At 38.8% G+C, this 21,800-nt stretch overlaps 1 protein-coding gene across 28 annotated transcripts in view; it reads right to left on the bottom strand.

Annotated features, from left to right (window-relative positions):
• RAP1GAP (RAP1 GTPase activating protein) overlaps positions 1-21,800 on the bottom strand; it is a 461,763-nt gene that overhangs the window by 54,494 nt on the left and 385,469 nt on the right. For all 28 annotated transcript variants that reach the window (XM_085878239.1, XM_085878236.1, XM_085878237.1 and 25 more), the window contains one exon: positions 4,805-4,908. In XM_085878239.1, the coding sequence (XP_085734365.1) occupies positions 4,805-4,908 (104 nt within the window). The remainder of the gene's footprint in view (positions 1-4,804; positions 4,909-21,800) is intronic.

Raw genomic sequence — 21,800 nt, 5'->3', positions numbered from 1 at the left:
GATAGATATTCCCCATCACCACTAGATCATAATTTCAAAGAGAGATATTTAAAAAAATTTTTTCACTCAATCCAATATGGCTACGAGTCCACGTGACATCAATTATTTGTGAATACCCAGGTGGCCTCAAGATTTGGGAAACATTTGTGTGAAACTTCCCCTCTATCTGTCAAGCTGTTCTGGAGAAGAAGATTTTTTAATTGGTTTTAGGGTAAATCCAATATGGCTGTCAAACTATGTGACCTATGACATCATATGTGTGAACCTTTTGTTCCTCATGGATAGGCGGTCATACTTGTGAAGTTTCGCCTCGATCTATTGAGCCACTTCTGAGAGGAAGATTTTTGATATATAAAAAAAATCAAACCAAGATGGCTGCCAAATCATGTGACTGATGATGTCATCAAATTTTATTCTGTGGACCATTTTATCCAAAGATGGCCCTCAAAAATCTCATAATGCTCAAATGTAGTGTTCTATATATGAAATTATGACATCATAACGAAAACACCTGTGATGTCATTTAAAAAAATTGCCCTTATTCCTCATGAGAGTACTTGCCATGTACCAAGTTTAAATATTTTCCTTCGTGTGGCTTCAGAGATACAGAGGACCAAAATTTTTGTTTTTCCAACATGGCTGACACAGCACGTTACCTATGATGTCATAATTATCAATAAAACACTCCACCTGAGTAGCTGCTCCTACTCTCAGAATCAAATCTGAGACTAGATTGACCTAACTTGATCTAACAGCTCGGTTTATCCAATGTTGAAAATTTTGTCTCAATCCAACAAGCGGTTGCAGAGAAAAAAACTAAAGTTCTGTGCAAACAAACAGACAGACAGACAGACAAACAAATAAACAAACAAGTGAAAAATCACTCACAGAGGGACAATTGGCAAAATAGCACAAAGTAGAATGGTACTCGGTAAAGTGTATACCTCTGCCAGGTGGAACAGTTTACGTTTTGTATCCCACTGATGGGCTGGATCCAAACCAAAATCCAATCCGCTTGTTCTTTTCATCTATTCAACTCATCTACCTTGTTTTGTCATAACTCATCCACAACTTTTTGAGATATAGTGATATATTTAGCTTTTGGCCCCATCTATCAATTTTAGAAATCAGGCCTGTGTTGACCTTTTGACCTTAAAATTAATTGGTAGTTGAATTCAGCGATCTGACATGAAAATGCTTTTCAAATTTCAAGTCAATCAGATGAAAATTGAGGATTTTAGAAAATTTGGCCCAAATTGGCCTTTTGGCCTATATTTACCTCAAAATTAATAGGTGGTTGAATTCAGTGATCTGATATGCAAATGCTCTTCAAATTTCAAGTTAATTGGAATAAAATTGAAGATTTTAGAAATTTGGCCGATTGACCTTTTGGTATACGTTGACCTTTTCACCTATGGTAACCATAAACACAATATGTGGTTGAATTCAGTAACCTAATATGTAAATATTTTTCATATTTCAACTCAATCGGATGAGAATTGAGGATTTAGATAATTTGGCCCAAATTGGCTTTTTGGCATATATTGACCTTTTAGCCCAAGATTACCTCAAAATTAATAGGTGTTTGAATTCAGCGACCTGAAATGAAAATGCTCTTCAAATTTGAAGTCAATCGAATGAAAATTGAAGATTTTAGAAAATTTGGGCCAAATTAGCCTATGTCATACTTTTGGCCTAAGTTTACCTCAAAATTAATAGGTGGTTGAATTCGGTGACCTGATCTGCAAATGCTCTTCAAATTTCAAGTCAATCGGATGAAAATTGAGGATTTTAGAAATTTGGCTAATGTTGACCTTTTCGTCTATGTTGACTTCAAAACTAATACGTGTTTCAGTTCAACGACCTCATCTGCAAACAGTATTCAAACTTCACATCAATTGGATGGAAATTGAGGATTTTAGAAAATTTGGCCCAAATTGGCCTTTTGGCCTATGTTGACCTTTTGAACTATGACAACCTCAAAAGTAATATATGGATGAATTCAATGACCTGATGTGCAAATACTCTTCAAATTTCAAGTGAATCCGATGGAATTTGAGGATTATAGAAAATTTGGCTGAAATTGCCTATTGGCCGATGTAGACCTGTTCAGTCGATCAAATTTTACCTAGCCTTCAATGCAAGACAGTCGCAGGTTCTGTGACATTAATCTCTGAAAATTTCGTAACGATCGGTTGAGCGGTTTGGGTTGGATGTGAGCGGACAGACAAACGAACAAACAAACAAGCCGGTAGGCGGACATGGGTAGTCGACTACCCAATAGAACTTGACGCGATGGGCCCGTTTGATGGGGAATGACCTGAAGATTAAGCACAAGAAAATTCATGATTCTAGTTTCAAGGGTTAATGCTGCAGATTGTTTTTTCGTTAAAATACCCCCACATTTAGAGGTTTTTCGGCCGTTGCTCGGCAACGGAGGGGCCATAGCAACGGTTCTTTCTCGCACATAACGAGGACATACCATGAACCTACTATACCAGTTTCATGTGTATCTGACATAGTCTCTGAGATATAACGAACTTCATTTTTAGGACATCTCTTCGAGCATGACCTAATAATATGGGTGTCGATGTCCTTCGATCCTTCCGTCCGTCCGTCCGTCCACAATGAAGTTGAAGCGGGACATCTGGTCATTAGTGATCCTGATAGAGGTCGATGAGACGTACACGATGGTATGACTTTCAAGGTCACCGAAGGTCAAGGTCAAGGTCACGAGGCCTTTGAAATTGCAAAAATGACGATTTTCAAATTCTATCTCTTCCGCCATTTCTCAAGCGATCTTGAATTTGATTGTAGCAAATGAATCTATGGGACAATCACTAAATTTTGATCGGGCCGGATTTTCGATATTCGCTTTCGTTTTCGTGTCACGTGACTTCAAAGTTGGCAAAAAATGCGAAAATGATGATTTTCATGCGAAAATGACGATTTTCAAAATCTATCTCCTCCTACATTTCTCAAGCAACCTTGAATTTGATTGGGGCATATGAATCTATGGGACAATATCTAAATTTTGTTGGGCCGGAATTTTGATATTCACTTTCGTTTTCGTGTCACGTGACTTCAAAGTTGGCAAAAAATGCGAAAATGATGATTTTCATGCGAAAATGACGATTTTCAAAATCTATCTCCTCCTACATTTCTCAAGCAACCTTGAATTTGATTGGGGAATATGAATCTATGGGACAATATCTAAATTTTGTTGGGCCGGATTTTTGATATTCACTTTCGTTTTCGTGTCACGTGACTTCAAAGTTGGCAAAAAAAGTGAAAATGACGATTTTCAAAATCAATCTCCTACATTTCTCAAGCGATCTTGAATTTGATTGTGGCATATGAATCTATGGGACAATATCTAAATTTGCTCAGGCCGGATTTTCGAATTTCGCTTTCGTTTTCGTGTCACGTGACTTCAATGTTTGCAAAAACTGCCCTACCTTCAGGAGGCTATATATTTTCTCGCAGAGATGACCGTCACTCCTGCACGGGTGTATTTGTTATTTTTTTATTGTTTTCGACCAGGGTTCATTCAAAGTCTATCTTCTCCGACAGTTTTAATAGGATCCGGCTGGAAATTTTTGACAATATGGCTGAATGTACTGCCCACAGTTGCTCATGGCCTGATTTTTGATTTTCGAAAAAATTAATTTTTTATGATTTTTCAAAAATTTCAAAGTCCCGTTGCTAGGCAACTGTGGTGTCCATAGCAACGGTTCTCATTTGCACACAACTAGGTCATGGTATGAACCTACCAACCAAGTTTCATCGAAATCGGCATTGTATTAACTGAAATCGCCATTTTAAATACTGATAATAAGGGTAGAACAAATCTCAAATTTTTTTTTTTTTTTCGACTAGATCGACTACCCAATGAAAAATCACTCGGAGTGACAACTTGTCAAAACAGCACAAAGTACAATAACACTCGTGAAGCACATACCTCTGGCAGGTGGAACAGGTCACGTTTTGTATCCCACTGATGGGTGGGATCTCTCGGTAATTAATTGGGGATTTGCAGAGGTAATTCATTCTTTACTTAATTAATTTGCTCAGGTTTTAATTATTTATTTATTTAATTAATATTGTCAAGCCTCTTGTGGAGAGTGAGAACACAAAATGCATCAGGATGTAAGAATGAAAATAACAGTCGGGGGAGGAACACACCAACAGTTTGGTTGAGGGACAAAATAGAGGGAGATTTGGAGAGACAAGGGATATGGGGAAGAATAAGAGTAAGCTGAGGACACAGGGAGGGGGTAAACAAGACAGATACAGCTGCAATCTCTCAATCGCAGAAGTGCAAGGAAAAACTGGAAACCCAGAAAGAGGTGGGGCTGGAGAGGGCTAATGGGGGTAGAATGAGACTGAGATTGAAAAGACTGTGGAAGTTGGTTCCATAGGTGGGGAAAAAAGAGAAACAATTGAGTGGAAGTGAGAGGTGAGTGAATTTAAGGGGTTTCACCAGAAGGGGCTTACCTAGCACAAATCACCAACAATTCAGCATTTCTATAATCGCTTGGCCCACATCATCACATCATATATCCCTTGGCCCACATCATCACAACAATTCAGGGGAATTACATTGTTAGGTCTTTCTTTATTGCCTTGCAACCACATCATTGTGCCATGAGTTTTATTTTTATTTTTTACTGTCATCAGTGCAAGAGGTAAAGCAGAATAAAAGTACAAAGATTTTATGAGGATTGTTCAGTTTCCAATCAGCCTACTCTGTATATTCATTACTGATGGCTAAGGTTGCAGATGGTGTTTGAGTGGCAGTCACCGTAAGATAAGTCGAAGATGCTCCTGATCATCTGAATCCTCATATTTCACAGAGAAAATCAACACGCCCAGGTTGGGATCATTGGAGTAATAGTTCTGATGTTCCTGCAATGGAACATCAGCAGAGTTAATTTCAAGTGGGGTGAAGAGTTTATTCATTTCTAACATGAAATGCAATGTTTATATCTATCTACATATATATATATACATATATATATATATATATATATATATATATATATATATATATATATATATATATATATATATATATATATATATATATATATATATATATATATATAAATATATATATATATATATATATAAAATATACATAGCCTGGTGTTGGCGCAGTGGTTAGGGCAGTGGCTTGGGATCCAAAAGGTCCTGAGTTCAAGCCCCGTTGGGCCACTGAATTAATATACCAGGGGGTTGACTCAGCCTGTCATCCTTCCGAGGTCGGCGAAATGAGTACCAGTATACTAGGCCGGTGTATACCCCGGTTAAAATAGGTGTACCATATCCCTGTGTCGTAAGAGGCGAGCAGGGTTGCGTCAGGAAGGGCATCCGGCATAAAACATGTGCCAAATCACTATGCGGATCATACGGATGATCCGCTGTGGCGACCCCGAATGGGAGCAGCCGAAAGAAGAAGAAGATATAAAAATATACACACACTCATCAATGGAGCATTAGGAGTGTTTAAAAAAAGAAAAGGATGAGAGTAGAATCAGAATAGAAAGAAATAAAATAGTATTTGATCTTATCTGAGCTCTCTTTTTGAAGTTGATAAGCATTTATAAGCATTACAGCTGAAATGCGATAAGCACTGAAATCTCTTAACCTGAACCGATTTTCAAAATTTAAACTGCGGTATTGAACTTAGCAACGGCTCCCACTGCTAAAAAAATATATAAGTGTTAATTTGTACAATTTGCACATTGTTTGATACTCCGGACATCTCCGGATGGTGTTTAGTATGACCCCAGCCAGCCACTCTTTATCAATCATTTCATTGGAGTTCTTGCTTGAGAGCTTAATAATGGTGGGTTGTAGATTCCAAAGTATTCAATTCCAACCATGGAATCGGGAAGTGAACTGGAATTGACGTCGATTCCAAGTAATTCCGACTTCATTTAAAAAACATTTTTTTGGGGAATATTGTTTCGCCCCTGTTGGGAATGTCCAGGTTACACATGGTCTGGTAATGTAATAATTGAAAAGGAACATGCCCCTGGGGCATCCTCTTTGCAATGTAGCAGCAAAAGCAAGTCACTTGCAAACTAAACATGCCCCAAGGGCGTGTTCCTTTTAAACAAATAGCAAGGCATTTGGAGTTGGCTGGGAAAGTCTGCTGATTGCTTTGCTGACGGATGAGTAGGCAATACATTAACTGATACAGTTTTGACAACATGTCATTCGAAAGGTCCAGAAATGCAGTTTGGAACTATTTCAGGAAAGAAGACAGTCCGAGAGTTGCATGCTCACTTTGTTCAATCGACCTTGCTCATGACATTAATATGTCCAATATGCTAAAGCAATTGAAAACCATATACCAGAGAAAGTATCGATTAGTAATTGTTGAGAATGCGGATTCAAAGCAACCAAAGTCTGCAACAGCCACAAGTTCGCTTTCACAATCGATTGAAAGCACTTTTGCCCCGATAACGCCGTGGTATGCTGCCTTCCCTTCCCCTCACACTGCCTTCCCTTCCCCTCCCCTCATGCTACCTTTCCTCTCCTCCCCTCATTCTGCCCTCCCTTTTCCCACCCCTGATTGCTCACACACCCTCCTCACTCCCCACCCCTCCTCACTCCCCATCCTCACTCTCACCTCTCTCTCTCTCTCTCTCTCTCTCTCTCTCTCTCTCTCTCTCTCTCTCTCTCTCTCTACACCCTCACACAATCCTCCCTCCTCCCGCTCCCCCCCCCCCCGCACTCTTAGTATTCCAATCAGTGGTGATGGGTGGTATTTGCTAGTCCCCTATAAATGGATGAGGTTGTGTGTGTGTGTGTGTGTGTGTGTGTGTGTGTGTGTGTGTGTGTGTGTGTGTGTGTGTGTGTGTGTGTGTGTGTGATGTGATGTGTATTTTGTGGAGTTCCACTGGAGCGTTTTGAGGTGGAATGTGATATACCAATATGATTGTCATGATCTCCTGAGTTGATTAGACTAATTAACTACAAAGAACCCAGAAGAATTTCCATGTTTTAAACACATGACATGTTAAGGTGTTTCGAGTAACATAATAGATTTTTCCTCGGCATGCCATTCTAATTACAAAATAAATGACAAAAACAATGATTGCATTGAAACAAAGCAGATATTAATTAATACTGTACTAATAATATTAGCAACAATAATCACAAGAAGCGGTACATTCAAACTACACTGCCCCCATACCAAATAAATAAATAAATCCTCCAGCGTGTGACATTGTGCACCGGCAATGCCGCTGTACAGCACATGGAGATGGAATTGGGAGGGAGCGGTGTACTTTTAAGGTGAATGTGTACAAATGATACTTAGTTTATATGTACTAATGTACTTATGATGGAAATATGTAGAAATGATAAATCAAAAATACTCATTATAGCCAAATCACTTGTTCAGTGTCATGTCCAAATATCAGTTTCCGAGCTCAAATGCTGCCTCAGATAATGCCTAGATGAGAAATAAAATAAATAAGTAATTAGTAAATCGATAATAATTAAGTAATCAAACAATTAATTGATTAACAAAAAATAAAAAAAACCTGTTTTTGCCAAAGCACATCTTCACTTTTGTCCACAAATTTCAGCTTACTGGATCAAATGATGGCGTAGATATCGCCGGGACAAAGAAAGAACCAAGAAAACAAATAAACATGAAAACAAACAAAACAAACAACAAGAAGACGTCGTGCAGAGCTCGATACTTGCAAAATCCATAAAACAAATTTGACCTCAAAATTAATTGGTGGTTGAATTCATTGACCAAATATGCAACCCTCTTTAAATTTCAAGTGAATCAGATGAAAATTGACAATTTTAGAAATTCGGCCTATGTTGACCTTTTGGCTGATGTGGACCTCCAAAATAATTAGCTGGTTTAATTCAGTGAACTGAAATATTAATCCTCTTCAAATTTCACGTCAATCGGATATAAATGGAGGATTTTAGAAACACCACCTTAGTTGTTGACCTTTTGGTCTATGTTGACCAAAAAAATAATTGGCTGGTTGAATCCATTTACCTGAAAAATAACTTCTCTTCAAATAAATCAGATGAAAATTGAGGATTTTAGAAATACCACCTTAGTTGATGATCTTTGGCCTATGTTGACCTATTGGTCCATGTTGACCTCAAAAATAATTGACTGGTTGAATTCGTTGACATGAAATATAAATCCTTTTCAAATTTCAAGTCAGTCAGATGCAAATTCAGGATTTTAGAAATACCGCCTTTGTTGATGACCTTGGGCCTATGCTGACGAATTGGTCGATGTTGACCTCAAAAATAATTGGCTGGTTGAATTATTTGACATGAAATATATATACTCTTCAAATTTCAAGTCGATCAGATTAAAATTGAGGATTTTAAAAATACCACCTTAGTTGTTGACTTTTGGCCTATGTTGACCTTTTGGTCCATTTTGACCTTACAAATAATTGTTTGTTTGAATTCAGTGACTGGAAGTGTAAATCCTCTTCAAATTTCAAGTCAATCGGATGACAATTGAGGATTTTAGAAATACCACCTTAGTTGATGACCTTTGGCATATGTTGGCCTTTTGGTCCATGTTGACCTCAAAAATAATTGGCTGGTTGAATTTATTGACATGAAATAGATATATACTCTTCAAATTTTAAGTCAATCGGATGAAAATTGAGGAATTTAGATGTCTCACCTAAGTTGTTGACCTTTGGCCTATGTTGACCTTTTGATCTCAAAAAAATAGACTTCTTCCTTATGATAAATTGTACCATGTGGTTAAGTTTCATGAAGATCGGTTTGAAATTGTGACCTGTAGGTGACAAACAGACAGACAGACAGATAAACAGACAGAATAACAAAATCGACGAACCAATATACTTGAAAAATCTTCGATATTGCCACTAACAAGAAAACAAACAAACAAACGGAGTGAAAACTGAGTATTCCCTTTCTTCGGTACCCGGCAATGGCGTTATACATCGCCTGGACATGGAATTGGGAAGGAGCGGTGTACAATTGTCGGATCATTTGGCAATAATAATAAGCATATCATCCCCGCCCTGGCTGAAGCACATCTGGGCTTGGTGAAAGGTAAGCTAATGAAATAACAGTACAGCAGACAGGTATGCAACAAGGCTTTGATGATCAATGAAAATTTGGTCCAATGAACCAATAGGCCCACCAGTTCACGAAACAATGAAGTGCTCATCATGGTGGGTATAAACCAAGATGGATTACAGTATAATGATGCAAATGTGTGAAGCATTGCAAGTTAGTTTTGGCTTCTTTATGGGCAACGTGTACACTGTTCACTTTTGCTTTACAAGGTTGGCAATATGTTAAAACAAGGTACACAAGGCATTGTGAAATAAAGTTAAATCCTGTCCCACCATATTTCTGGCTGAATCATGAAGGATAATTGAGAGTGATGGAGGACCAGGTATAAGGGGATGTTCGAGGAAACGCAGAAAAACAGAGCTGATCATGCACCTTTGGGGCCTTAATAGAAGTGCCTAATCTGATTAGAGTTAATATTAGAGTTGGTTGAAAGTGGTTTTTTTCATGCTTGTAAGAAAAGATGATGGTGATTGCTCTTACATAAGCTTTTGAACAAAAGCTGAAAAAATGGACAGCAAGTAGCATGCCAAGCAAAATACAGAGTGTTTCAAAAGTTCAGAATTGTTGGAAATATTTTAATTGTTATTTTTTTTGAGATGATGCCTTTGAGGTGAGTCGGACGTCTTGGACCGATATAATGGCTCCCACGTAGTCCATATTTAATGCCACTTGACTTTATTCTTTGGGGACTCCTAAAATCAATTGTTTATATCACGAGACCATGTACTATTGAAGATCTCGACTCTAGAGAATGAAATCTGAAAAGAATGTGCCAAAATTGGTGTCACTGTCAAGAAACATTCAAAGAAACGTAAGTACAATAATTGATATGTGTATGCATGTCAGTGGCTCCAGTTTGAATAATTATTGCAACTAAATTGTAAAATAAATATCCACATGATTCTGTACAGCAAAGGAGGTTGAAGGGAAAAATCAACATAATAACAAGAAGAAGACGTCTTGCAGAGCACGATACTTGCAATATCCAAACAACAAATTTGACCTAAAAAATGATCGGTAGTTGAGTTCAATGACCAAATATGCAACGCCTCTTCAAATTTAAAGTCAATCGGATGAAAATTGACAATTTTAGATATTCGGCTTGTGTTGTCCTTTTGCCCAATGTTGATCTAAAAAAAATAATTGGTGGTTGAATTCAGTAACCTGGTTGCAAATCCTCTTCAAATTTCAAGTCAATGAGATGAAAATTGAGGATTTTAGAAATACCTCCTTAGTTGTTTACCTTGGGCCTATGTTGACCTTTTTGTTCCATGTTGACCTACAAAATATTTGGCTGGTTAAATTAAATGACCTAAAATTGAAATCCTCTTCAAATTTCATACCAATTGGATGAAAAACGAGTATTTTAGAAATCTCACCTGAGTTGTTGACCTTTTGGTCTATGTTGACTGAAAAAAAACATACTTGGCTCGTTGAATTCAATGACCTGAAATATAAATCCTCTTCAAATTTAAAGTCAATCGGATGAAAATTGAGGATTTTAAAAATCTCACCGAAGTTATTGACCTTTGGCCGATGTGGACATTTTGACCTTTTGACCTCAAAAACAATAGGCTACTTCCTTTTGACAAACTCTACCGTGTGGTGAAGTTTCGTGAAGATCAGGGTGATGAAGACCAAAACATCAGGGTCATCTTCTTTCCCACGGTGGTAAACTCACGCTTACTTAACTTATGTTTGGGAAAATATATTGTTGGCTTCTTCGCAATGCAATCAGTCATTTTCCTTCATCACCTCTTTACCAAGAACAGTATTCCTCCTTAATTTAATCACAGATTATAATTTTGTTGAAAACAAGATCTAAGCTCATTGAAGAATGAGGTGATGGAGGATAAAATGGAAACATTTTGGTAGTTGGATAGTGGATCCACAGTTGGACATAAGCAAGGGAATGAGTGAACAGGGAAAAAATAATAGAGGGGGAGGAAATACCATAACCTGCAAGAAAGAGAGATGGGTTAGGTAGGATGAATGGTAAAAATATTATGAGTATGAGTTTAGGGATGAGGGATGACGTGAGATGGCGCTGCAATAACTGCTTGAAGTGTTGGAGGGAGGAGTGAAATTGAAAAGTTGATGGAAGAGGGTTTCACAAATGAGAGTAAAGAGGAGGAGGAGGAGATTGGGACCATACTCTGTTCAGAGCGTTGGTGCTGCTTAAGCAGTCTCCCTGGCTATTGGGCACAATCCTGGATGGGTCGTCACTCCGACACAGTATACCAGCATGCTGGCACTCATTTTGCCGACCTCAGATGGATAACAGGCCGAGTTAACCCCACCTGGTAATAATTCATCAGCTGAGTGGGATTTGAACTCAGGACCCTCGGATCCAAAGCCCGCCACCCTAACCATTAAGCCAACATCAGGCATAGTAAAGAGGAACAAAACTGTATGTGGGTGCAAAGCCTGGATTATGTTAATTTAAGCAGGAGGGGTTACTGGAAGAACAGATGCATCCTTGAGAAGCTGTGGATGGTCATAGGGTAGAAAGAACAGGGGGTCCAGTTGGACCACAGGAGCGGGAGTTCCAAAAAAACAGACCACTAACCTGTTTCATGTTGTGACAGCAACATGCACCGTCTTTTGGCCAAATTGCAGAATATGTCCCTGAAGTTGTGTTTTAGATTCCACAGCATCCAGAAGACACAGATGTGGTGCTGGAGTGCCAGACCATAAGGGATTGAAATGCCCCATTGAGAGCAATGTTGACCAAGGCCTTTTAGGCTTTTAGTAGTTTTGATTTTTCAAGGAATTCTTGAAAAAAAAGAGGATGCCGAGTCTGCTGCTAGCATTGGGGGACATCTTCACTGTATGGTTAGTCCAGCAGAGGTGATGGATAATGGTGAGGACTCAAAGTTTAAGAGACTTGCATTTTCCAATGGCTGACCATGGAAATAAGTAGTGGGCTTGTTTGAAAATTCTTCAGAAGCAACAGAGTGAGACTGAGATTTTCCCAGTTGAATGACATGTACCATCAATCATACCTGCATCGTACACAAGATTTAGAGAAAAACATCGAGTTGAGATGCCATTTTCAGTGAAGGAGGGGATGGAAAGGGAGAATATACCTTAAACCGACTTGACAAGGTGCCACCATAACTTTGAGGAAGTCGCTGACTAATTTGAGAGTTCAGCCTTGAGATTATAGAAATATGTTTTCTGGCTTACTTATAGATGGACATCCAATTGTTGAAAAACTTAGTTGGTAATGTAAAGTTTCTCTTTGGAATTAAGTTAGCCTTCAATGTTGTGAAAGCAAGCTGATTGACTGCAACTGCCTTTTCACAGCATTCATTTTGAAGTCTGAAAACATAGGCGAATATACATTATATATCCGCCTTGAGAATCTTTTGGACAGTACTGCGAGGCAACCCCAGTTCCATGGATGGCCGTCGAGTTGACTTATTCGGGCTGGTTATTACCTTTGCTATGACAGTTTCCTTCACGTCATCAGATATGGATGGTCGACCAGAACGGAGTTTGTCCAACACACTGCCTGTATCCTTGAATTTTTGAACCAGCTTCCCCACTGTGATATGGGAGATGGCAGCTCTTCTGGGATGACATGTGTTGAAGTGTAAGAGAGAGAGAGAGAGAGAGAGAGAGAGAGAGAGAGAGAGAGAGAGAGAGAGAGAGAGAGAGAGAGAGAGAGAGAGAGAGAGAGACAGAGAGAGAGAGAGAGCCAGAGAAAGAGCCAGAGAGAGGAGAGAGGAGAGAGGAGAGAGAGAGAGAGAGAGAGAGAGAGAGAGAGAGAGAGAGAGAGAGAGAGAGAGAGAGAGAGAGAGAGAGAGAGAGAGAGAGAGAGAGAGAGAGAGAGAGAGAGAGAGAGAGAGAGAGAGAGAGACAGAGAGAGAGAGAGAGAGAGAGAGTGAGAGAGAGAGAGAGAGACAGAGAGAGAGAGAGAGAGAGAGAGAGAGAGAGAGAGAGAGAGAGAGAGAGAGAGAGAGAGAGAGAGAGAGAGAGCCAGAGAGACAGAGACAGAGACTTCTGAAGTCCTTTTTTTTATAAAAATAATAGAAAAAAGGATCAACAAGCAAACATAGTTCCAATCAAGAAAAGGTAAAGAGATCAAAGAATATAATAAAATAAATTAATCATTTCCTTAAACTTTGCACCCACACAAGATTTCAACTTTGCACCATTACTAAATGAACTCAACAACTTAAGAAACCTCTTGGAAAAACAAAACTCCAATTTAAGGTGAGCACAAAGAGAACCTTTAAAGGCTAAAGGCCCGGTCACACCTTGACGTTTTAGCCAACGTATGCCGATTTTTGAATTTTTTTTCTAAAACGCTGGCACACGTTGAATACGTTATGGGTAAGTTTTGATAACATTGAGAGCACGCTGAAAAACACTGCCATACGTCGTTGTACGTTGGCTTTAAACGTTGTACTTTTTGGTTGTCCTCAAATTTTTTCATGCTTGAAATTTAACGACGTATGCCGGCGTATGACTCACACGTTCCGCTACGCTGGCCACAAGTTGTATGCACGGTCTGCGATCGTTGACAGACGTCAACACATGCTACTTGTAAGTTAATCATAAGTTGAGACACGCCGAGGTAATGTTTAGTGTACCCGAAACTTATTTCTAACCTATGATTAACATGTTGTTGGCACGTTACGCGATCGTTGCCACACGTCGACAGACATTACTTTTAAGTTACTCATAGGCTGAAAGACGTCGGTATAATGGATCGTCCTTGCGTCAGCGTCCACGGCCACGGCCAGGACACTTATTTGCAGCATTCTTCAAACTTTTCTTCGGCATGACGAGGATGTTCACACTTCGATGTCGTGCTTGGCTATGATTCCAATTGTCCATCGGCAGCGTCTATTTAAAATAGTCGAGTCTGAGCGTTTTAACACGTTCAGAAGAAACGCTTCAAATTTCCAAACCCCAGCGTCAAAAAACAAAGACGAGTGACAGCAATTTAAATCGTTCATTGTAAACAATGAAAATAGCAGAGTGGTACCGTTTAAAAGTCGTTGAGTGTAAAAAAAATCCAATTGTTGAGCGCAAGTGTCTACTTTCAATAGTGGGGTTTGAGCGATTTAGCACGTTCAATAGAAACGATTAAAATTTCCGAGCGCCAGCGTCAAAAAACAAAGGCGAGTGACAGCAATTTAAATCGTTCATTGCAAACAATGAAAATAGTTGAGTGGTACCGTTTAAAAGTCGTTGAGTGTAAAAAAAATCCAATTGTTGAGCGCAAGCGTCTACTTTCAATAGTGGAGATGCAGCCATTTAAATCGTTGAGTGGCAGCCTATGAACCTACCCGTGGACACGCGGACGCAAGGACGATCCATCATAACCCACACCCTCCCCTTCACACTCACCTACTGCTGCCAACATGAACAAACTACTACTACTACTAAGACTAATACTGATACTACTACTAATACTAATACTGATACTGATACTGTTACTGCTGACATGGACATCGACTCAAAAAGGAACTCGAAAACACTGTTGGGTTCCCCTTTTATGAGCAGCATTTTTATATACCAATTCCCAAAACCGCTGGGAACACGTCTTTATATGGCAGTTGTAACCTAGAAACACGTTCATTTTTTTTTTTTTTGTCGACCGGAAGACGTCATTGGAATACGTCTACATACGTTGATGTGTGTTGGGACTACGTAAAGAATTGGTTCAAAGCACGTCAAACATAAGTTAGAAATAAGTTTCGCGTAAAAAAGACATTACCGCGACGTGTTTCGACTTATGAGTAGCTTATAAGTAGCCTTTGTGGACGTGTGTAAGCGTCCGCATATCGCGTGTAAAACTTATCGCCATCGCATGCGGAACGTGTGTCATACGCCGAGTATGTCGTAAAATTTTGAACATGTTTAAAATTTCTTGACGTACTCTACTTACTAGGACGTATGATAGCATACTTTAGCGTTCTACTCACGTATACCAAACTTACTCATACCGTATTTGACGTGCCCCCAACGTTTTAGACACATTTTTCTTAGGTCGGCATACGCTGGCAAGATCGCCAAGGTGTGACCGCGATGTTGTCACTTCCATTTCTACGGCAGTTATGATTCGAATCGTTGTGCGTCATCCTTTTAATAGGCTACGTCACGACATCGTCGGCGATGCGTGCAACGCGCTATGCCGAAGTTAGACTATCGTTGGGCATCGGTTGTGTAGGCCAACAACAAGTTCAGCATTCGTTGGTATAAGTTATCTATAACACAACGAAACGTTCTGTGTCCATTACTAATATGTTATGCATACGACCAACTCGTTATGAATACGTCCGAATCTTAAAAAAAAAAACATCAAAAGTTCAACGTCAGCCAGCGTTTTACATACATTTTAATACGTTGCCATCGCTGGCTAAAACGTTAAGGTGTGACCGGGCCTTTACAAAGCATACAGTCTTGTGGCCTGACTTCCAAAATCATACACTTCCGAGTAATATAAATTGCAAATTAGCTTCAGCAAGTAAAAAAACTGGCAAATTGGAAATCATACTTCTTACGAGACACAGGTCTACACGAAACAAAATGACAAAAGGAAAAACAAAGACCAAACATCTATGGGCTACAAAAACCAAACCAATCTTTGGCATTCAATGTACACATGAAAGATGTCCTGAGAGTGACTTCAAAAGGGACACTTGTCAGTCACAACAAGGTTGAGTTTTTGGAAAAAAAAAACACATTGGAAGACAAGCAAAAATGTGCAAGCCTTCACTCTAGGCCCCCAGCATGTCTGGAACAGGTGACATATACATCAAGGACCCGACAGGATGTCATGGATTCTCTGCTGGCACAAGCTCTTTCCAGGGGGTAGTCAATACACTGTTGGAATTGACAATAAAAATTACCCGTGTGCGGGAGTGACGGTCATCTCTGAGAGAAAATATATAGCCTCCTGAAGGTAGGGCAGTTTTTGCAAACTTTGAAGTCACGTGACGCGAAAACGAAAGCGAATATCGAAAATCCAGCCTGACAACATTTAGATATTATCCCATAGATTTATATGCCACAATCAAATTCAAGATTGCTTGAGAAATGTAGGAGGAGATAGATTTTGAAAATCATCATTTTCGCATTTTTTGCCAACTTTGAAGTCACGTGACACGAAAACGAAAGCGAATATCGAAAATCCGGCCCGACCAAATTTAGATATTGTCCCATAGATTTATATGCCACAATCAAATTCAAGATTGCTTGAGAAATGTAGGAGGAGATAGATTTTGAAAATCGTCATTTTCGCATTTTTTTGCCAAATTTGAAGTCACCTGACACGAAAACGAAAGCGAATATCGAAAATCCGGCCCCATTAAAATTTAGATATTGTCCCATAGATTCATATGCCACAATCAAATTCAAGATCGCTTGAGAAATGGCGGAGGAGATAGAATTTGAAAATCGTCATTTTCGCAACTTCAAAGGCCTCGTGACCTTGACCTTGACCTTCGGTGACCTTGAAAGTGACCGTACCATCGACCTCTATCAGGATCACTAATGACCAGATCTCCCGCTTCAACTTCATTGTGAACGGACGGACGGACGGACGGACGGACGGACGGATCGTCACCTCTCCTCTCAACACCAATATTATTAGGTCATGCTCGAAGAGATGATCTAAAAAGGAATATTAAGGCATTGTGTATAAAAGGCAGACTTTGTGAAAGTATGCAGGAGTTATTGCAGGATGAACATTGGAAAAATAAAAATTAGGGAAAAGAAGGTGAATGATACTTGCATCTTGAAACCCAACAGGCAATCGAGGCCACAAAAGAAAAATAAAAAAAATTAAGAATTAAACACTTTTGAATGCAAAACAAAACAAGAAAAAGAGCATTCAGAGATTGCAGATCCTCGCATGGACATGTTTTATGTGGCGTTTGTGTACTGATGTGATGTTTAATTAATAAGAGATAATTAGAACTGCCACTTTATAAATGCTGGCAGTGATGACCGGTTACCAAGACGTTCTGCTTTGATGCGACCCCGCTTTGATTGAACACCTGACCCTGACCCACAACGTTTATTACTATTCAATTGAATGTAGAATGGGATTAAAATAAATTCAATTCAGATCAAATGGAAGACCAAGTAGGTACAGTTCTGTATTGAAGTAATCAGAAGCAACCTGAACAAGCAAAAAGCAAAGATGAAGTCATCAGGATGAACCTAGATAAGATTCGCATTTGAGCTGCTACTCCTCTACACTCAAACCCATCCAGGCACAGCCAAGTGAGTCTTATTCAAAAAAAAAAAAAAAATCAAAAACAAACCATATAAAAAAAAATCAAATAATTCTGACTGCTAGATCATGTGCCCGATCATGTTGAAATTTAAATCCCATATTCCACATCACTACAAGATCATAATTGTGAAGTTTCATGTTGATTGATTAAGCGGTTCAAGAGAAATAATTTTTTTAAAGATTTTTGCTCAACCCAATATGGCTGCGAGACCATGTGACATCAATTATTGGTGAATACCCTGGTATCCCCAAGGCTTGGGGAACATTTTTGTGAAGTTTCCCTTCGATATGTCCAGCCGTTCTGAAGAAGATATTTACAGGTTTTAGGGTAAATCCAATATGGCTGCCAAACAATGTGATCCATGATGTCATATGTGTGACCCGTTTGTTCCGAATGGAAAGGCGGTCATACATTTAAAGTTTTGCCTCGATCTGATCAGCCAATTCGAGAAGATTTTTGAAGGTTATTTCTTTTTTAAACAATACTAGATGACCCGTAAACCCGTTGGGTTCCCATTGTGACAGCGGTTGATAAAAAAATCATTTAAAAAAGAAAAAAAAAGATAGCTCCAGGGAACTATATGGCTGAGGTTGTTTGGATTGATCAAATTCTCCCGAAGAGTACTTGATTGAATTGGGAATTAATTTTTTTACAAAAGTTTATAAAACATCATCTGAGATCATCAGCATATGCAAAGACATCAACAGGATTAAGAAAAGGTACCACTGAAAATACAGAAAGTTTATAGCACAAATAAATCAGCAAGGGTTCAAAAAATGAGAATACAGGCACCCAAAGAGAGGGCAACCTGTCTAATATATTGGTGAACAGGAAAAGGTAAACACAAACTGTTATTGATGTTCATCAAACTAAAATTATTGTGATACAGAAACCTAATGGCATGAAATAAAGAAAACCAATTCCAAACCCCTTAAAAACTTCAAATAACTATCAATGGTCAACACTATCGAAAGCCTTTTCTTGATCCAGAAAATTAGCCCAGTGTTAACATTCTGATAATGACAAATATATATATATATATATATATATATATATATATATATATATATATATATATATATATATATATATATATATATATATATATATATATATATATATATAATCACGAACACAAAACATATTGTTTAATATCAATACACCAGGAATACACAAAGACTGGTCTGGAGATACAAATGTGCCCAATTAGAGTCTTGAAGCGATTAGCAATTTTAACTTGGACAGGAATTTATAGTTCATACAAAGTAAAGAAGTTGAGCATCAGTTTTCAACAAGTTGAAGGTTTCCTTTTTTGGTGATTAAGAAAATAACAGCACATCTGCAGCTCAAAGGTAGTCTAATAATTTGTATGCTTTCTGAAAAAACGATTAATAAATGTGGTCCCTCCAGGCAAATGAGCCATTCTCATCCGAGGGAGTGTACCTTTTACATGCTCAGGCAATAATTCATTCAAACTGCTTTCTTTTAATACAACATTTGCACTGCCCATCGTCATCAGAAGAAGACACTCCATTTTGCAAGTGAATAATTTGTGTGTTAACAAGGTTTATTTCCTGCACGTGCAAAGCAAAACGTAGGATTAAGCAATTGGTTCACTTTGTCTGTCTGCCTGTCTACAGACGTCAGTCTGTGATCGAGGAATAATCTAATTTAGATTAAATTTTACATATGAACTTACATTGTGCAATACGAATTGGAATGTGAATCGGAACACGAATCTGCAGTTTTCCAGTACTTTGTCTCTGAATTTGGTGAATTGTATGGAATCTCATTCCAATCGCACAAGTGCAGAGAGAGAAGCAAGGTAATGTTTTTAGTTTGTCTGCCTCTCCGGCAGTCAAACAAAATTGAGAATCATTCCAAACAGGGAACCTATTGTTTCTATGGATGTCATAAAAGATACAATCAAAAGGCATGAGGAATTAATGGAACGTGTTAAATAAGGTGGTCTAAAAGACGCTGCATCTACCATGGTAAACTTCCGAAAAAGTTTTTTTTCTACAATAAAATCATCTTCTTGATGCTTTCAAAAACCTTCCGTTTAGTAGTACTTGGACAACATATCAAGACATTTTACATCATCTCGACAAATCAAATTTGTCGTTCACAGACCCTCTCTATGTCCTCCTGTTCTCAGGACTGCATGTGGGTAAGGTGTTCAATAAACTCTCTAATAACGGGTTCGGTTGAGACAACATTATGGAGACAGTTGGAGATTCATCATTACATTTTCCCCAACTAACGGAGCATCACAAAGCGATCGCCAATGGGAAACCTCCCATGGCACCCACAATCCAATGATGGCCATTTCTTTCTGGAGTGCCATATGACCTTGACCTTCAACATTAATGGTTAGAGAGTAAATTAAGAAAATGTGTCCACATCTACAATCTTTCCATAAAACTCAACATCGTGAAAATTATTCAAGTTATGATCAAAAAGATGTTTTTAGTTAATTGGGTCACAATCTGAAAAAAGGTAGGTCAAGGACACCAATCGAATGTCAGGTTCACAAAGTCAGTGCAGGTACACTGTTATAATGCAAGGACATAGTGGAAGGCAAAGCAGTCTTTAAGATTCCGTTTACGCAAAATGAGCGATGACAAAAAACACGTTATTTTATTCAGACCACCATTTGACCTTGATTTTTAACTTTGAGGGATATGATGTAGATGAAGTCTAAATGTGCCATACTTTAGGCTATCTAGAGAGGCCAAGATCGTTCTGATCAGGGCAAAACTTTGTCGAGTTATGGTGAAAAATGTGAAATTGTCCATAATTAGGTCATCTCCTTAAAAATGTGTTTCAGGTCAAAAAAATGTCAACCCCACATTGTTTTTATTCCTATTGTTGATGCAAAATTTAATTCTGAAAGTCCCAGCTGGCTCCATAATACAGCTTGGCAATTGGCAGAAAAAAGGGAAGACAAAAAAAAATTAAATTGTGGTTTAGTTCTCATAGGGGTCCAAGAAACTCTGTGGTACCATTAAAACTGGGGGCATTAATTATAGAAACAAACCCTACAACAGGTAACTACTCACTCTATATTATAGGGGAAGTTCAACTCAAAGACTAGGCCAAAAACCAATAATGCGAAAAAAAAAACGACTGTACTGCATAACAAAATGCAACTAGCAGTTATATACGGGTTCATAGATACTATATCTCAGCCAGGTTCGTAGATGTCTCACCTTACATGTGCAATTTTTTGGAGTGCATATTGGAAGAGATGGGAATTCAATGTAAAGTGATGATGTGGACCGTGACACGTGGTAAGTTTTTTTTTTATACATAGCAGAGGTCCGCTCAGAAGAACTACCGTTGGTGATTCAAATTGGCAAATGCACCGCCATTTCATGTCAGACAGTTTTGTAAATGGTATCAAGCACAGCTTAAACATTTTGTCGTCAACGTGACACCGGCAATGTAAGTGCTTGTAAAGGTTAAGATGCCTTGACTATCTCCACAAAATCACATGAGAATGCCCCATTTCGGTATTAAAGTATATATCCCAACAGTTTTCAGGAGGAGGTGGAGGAGGAGGTGCGACGGTAGGCCTAAAAAAGTCACCTGACGCACCCTTGCATGAAAAGATTTATGCTGTCTGTTTCTCTCCTTCTCTCAAGAAAGGTAAGAAAAGTAACAAGTGAGAAATTAAAGTGGTTGGTGGAGGAACACAGCAGCAAGAACAGAGGAAAACAGAGTACAGTTAAAACATGCTGCACAGCCGCCATGATGGCCAGGGATGCACCCACCAAAAAAAGAGAGAGAGAGGGAAAGAAGGCTTTCTCTGAAAGAATTCCAAGGTGAAATAAATATCTGATGCTTGTGAGATAGCTGTTTAATCCTTTGAATCAATTTGGTTAGGGTTAGTAGTAAACCATATTCAGTAGTATTGAGGTTGTTCCTTCGAAATAGCCAGAGATATATGAGCTTTGACAAGAATATTGACAGAATAGCCGAGAGGGGCATCAGAAGGAATCAGAGATATTGGATGAACAGCTTGCCATTTCCAGGCTCAGATGGGGGGATGTGGATTACCAGAGACGTGGGTTGGAAAGTTTACAGATTGGGTCAGATAAAAAGTCACAGAAGGCTTCAGTTCTAATGCCACGACTGGTTGTTGCAGAGCTGACACTCAGCCAACCAGCATGATGGGAGGTGAAGTCGCTGCTGATGAGGAACAGAGAGTTGGGATGGATGCAAGGTTACGAGTTGATCCATCTTAGAGTAAATAGAGGTATTTAAGTCATCTTCACTCGGTGGATGGTATACCACACAGACAAACATGAAGTGGTTGTAATGAGGAATGAGTAGTCACAGGTCCAGTGAGCTCGGAGTACTTAACATGGACGATGGACAGTGAGTAATGGAGTTGCTGACACAGAAAGCAATAGTACC

This window comes from Eptatretus burgeri, chromosome 4, assembly GCF_056783735.1.
Source record: "Eptatretus burgeri isolate ZD-2024b chromosome 4, Ebu_testis_v1, whole genome shotgun sequence".
NCBI lineage: Eukaryota > Metazoa > Chordata > Myxini > Myxiniformes > Myxinidae > Eptatretus > Eptatretus burgeri.
The sequence above is the reverse complement of the archived record's forward strand: the minus strand, read 5'-3'. Positions and strand labels throughout refer to the sequence as shown.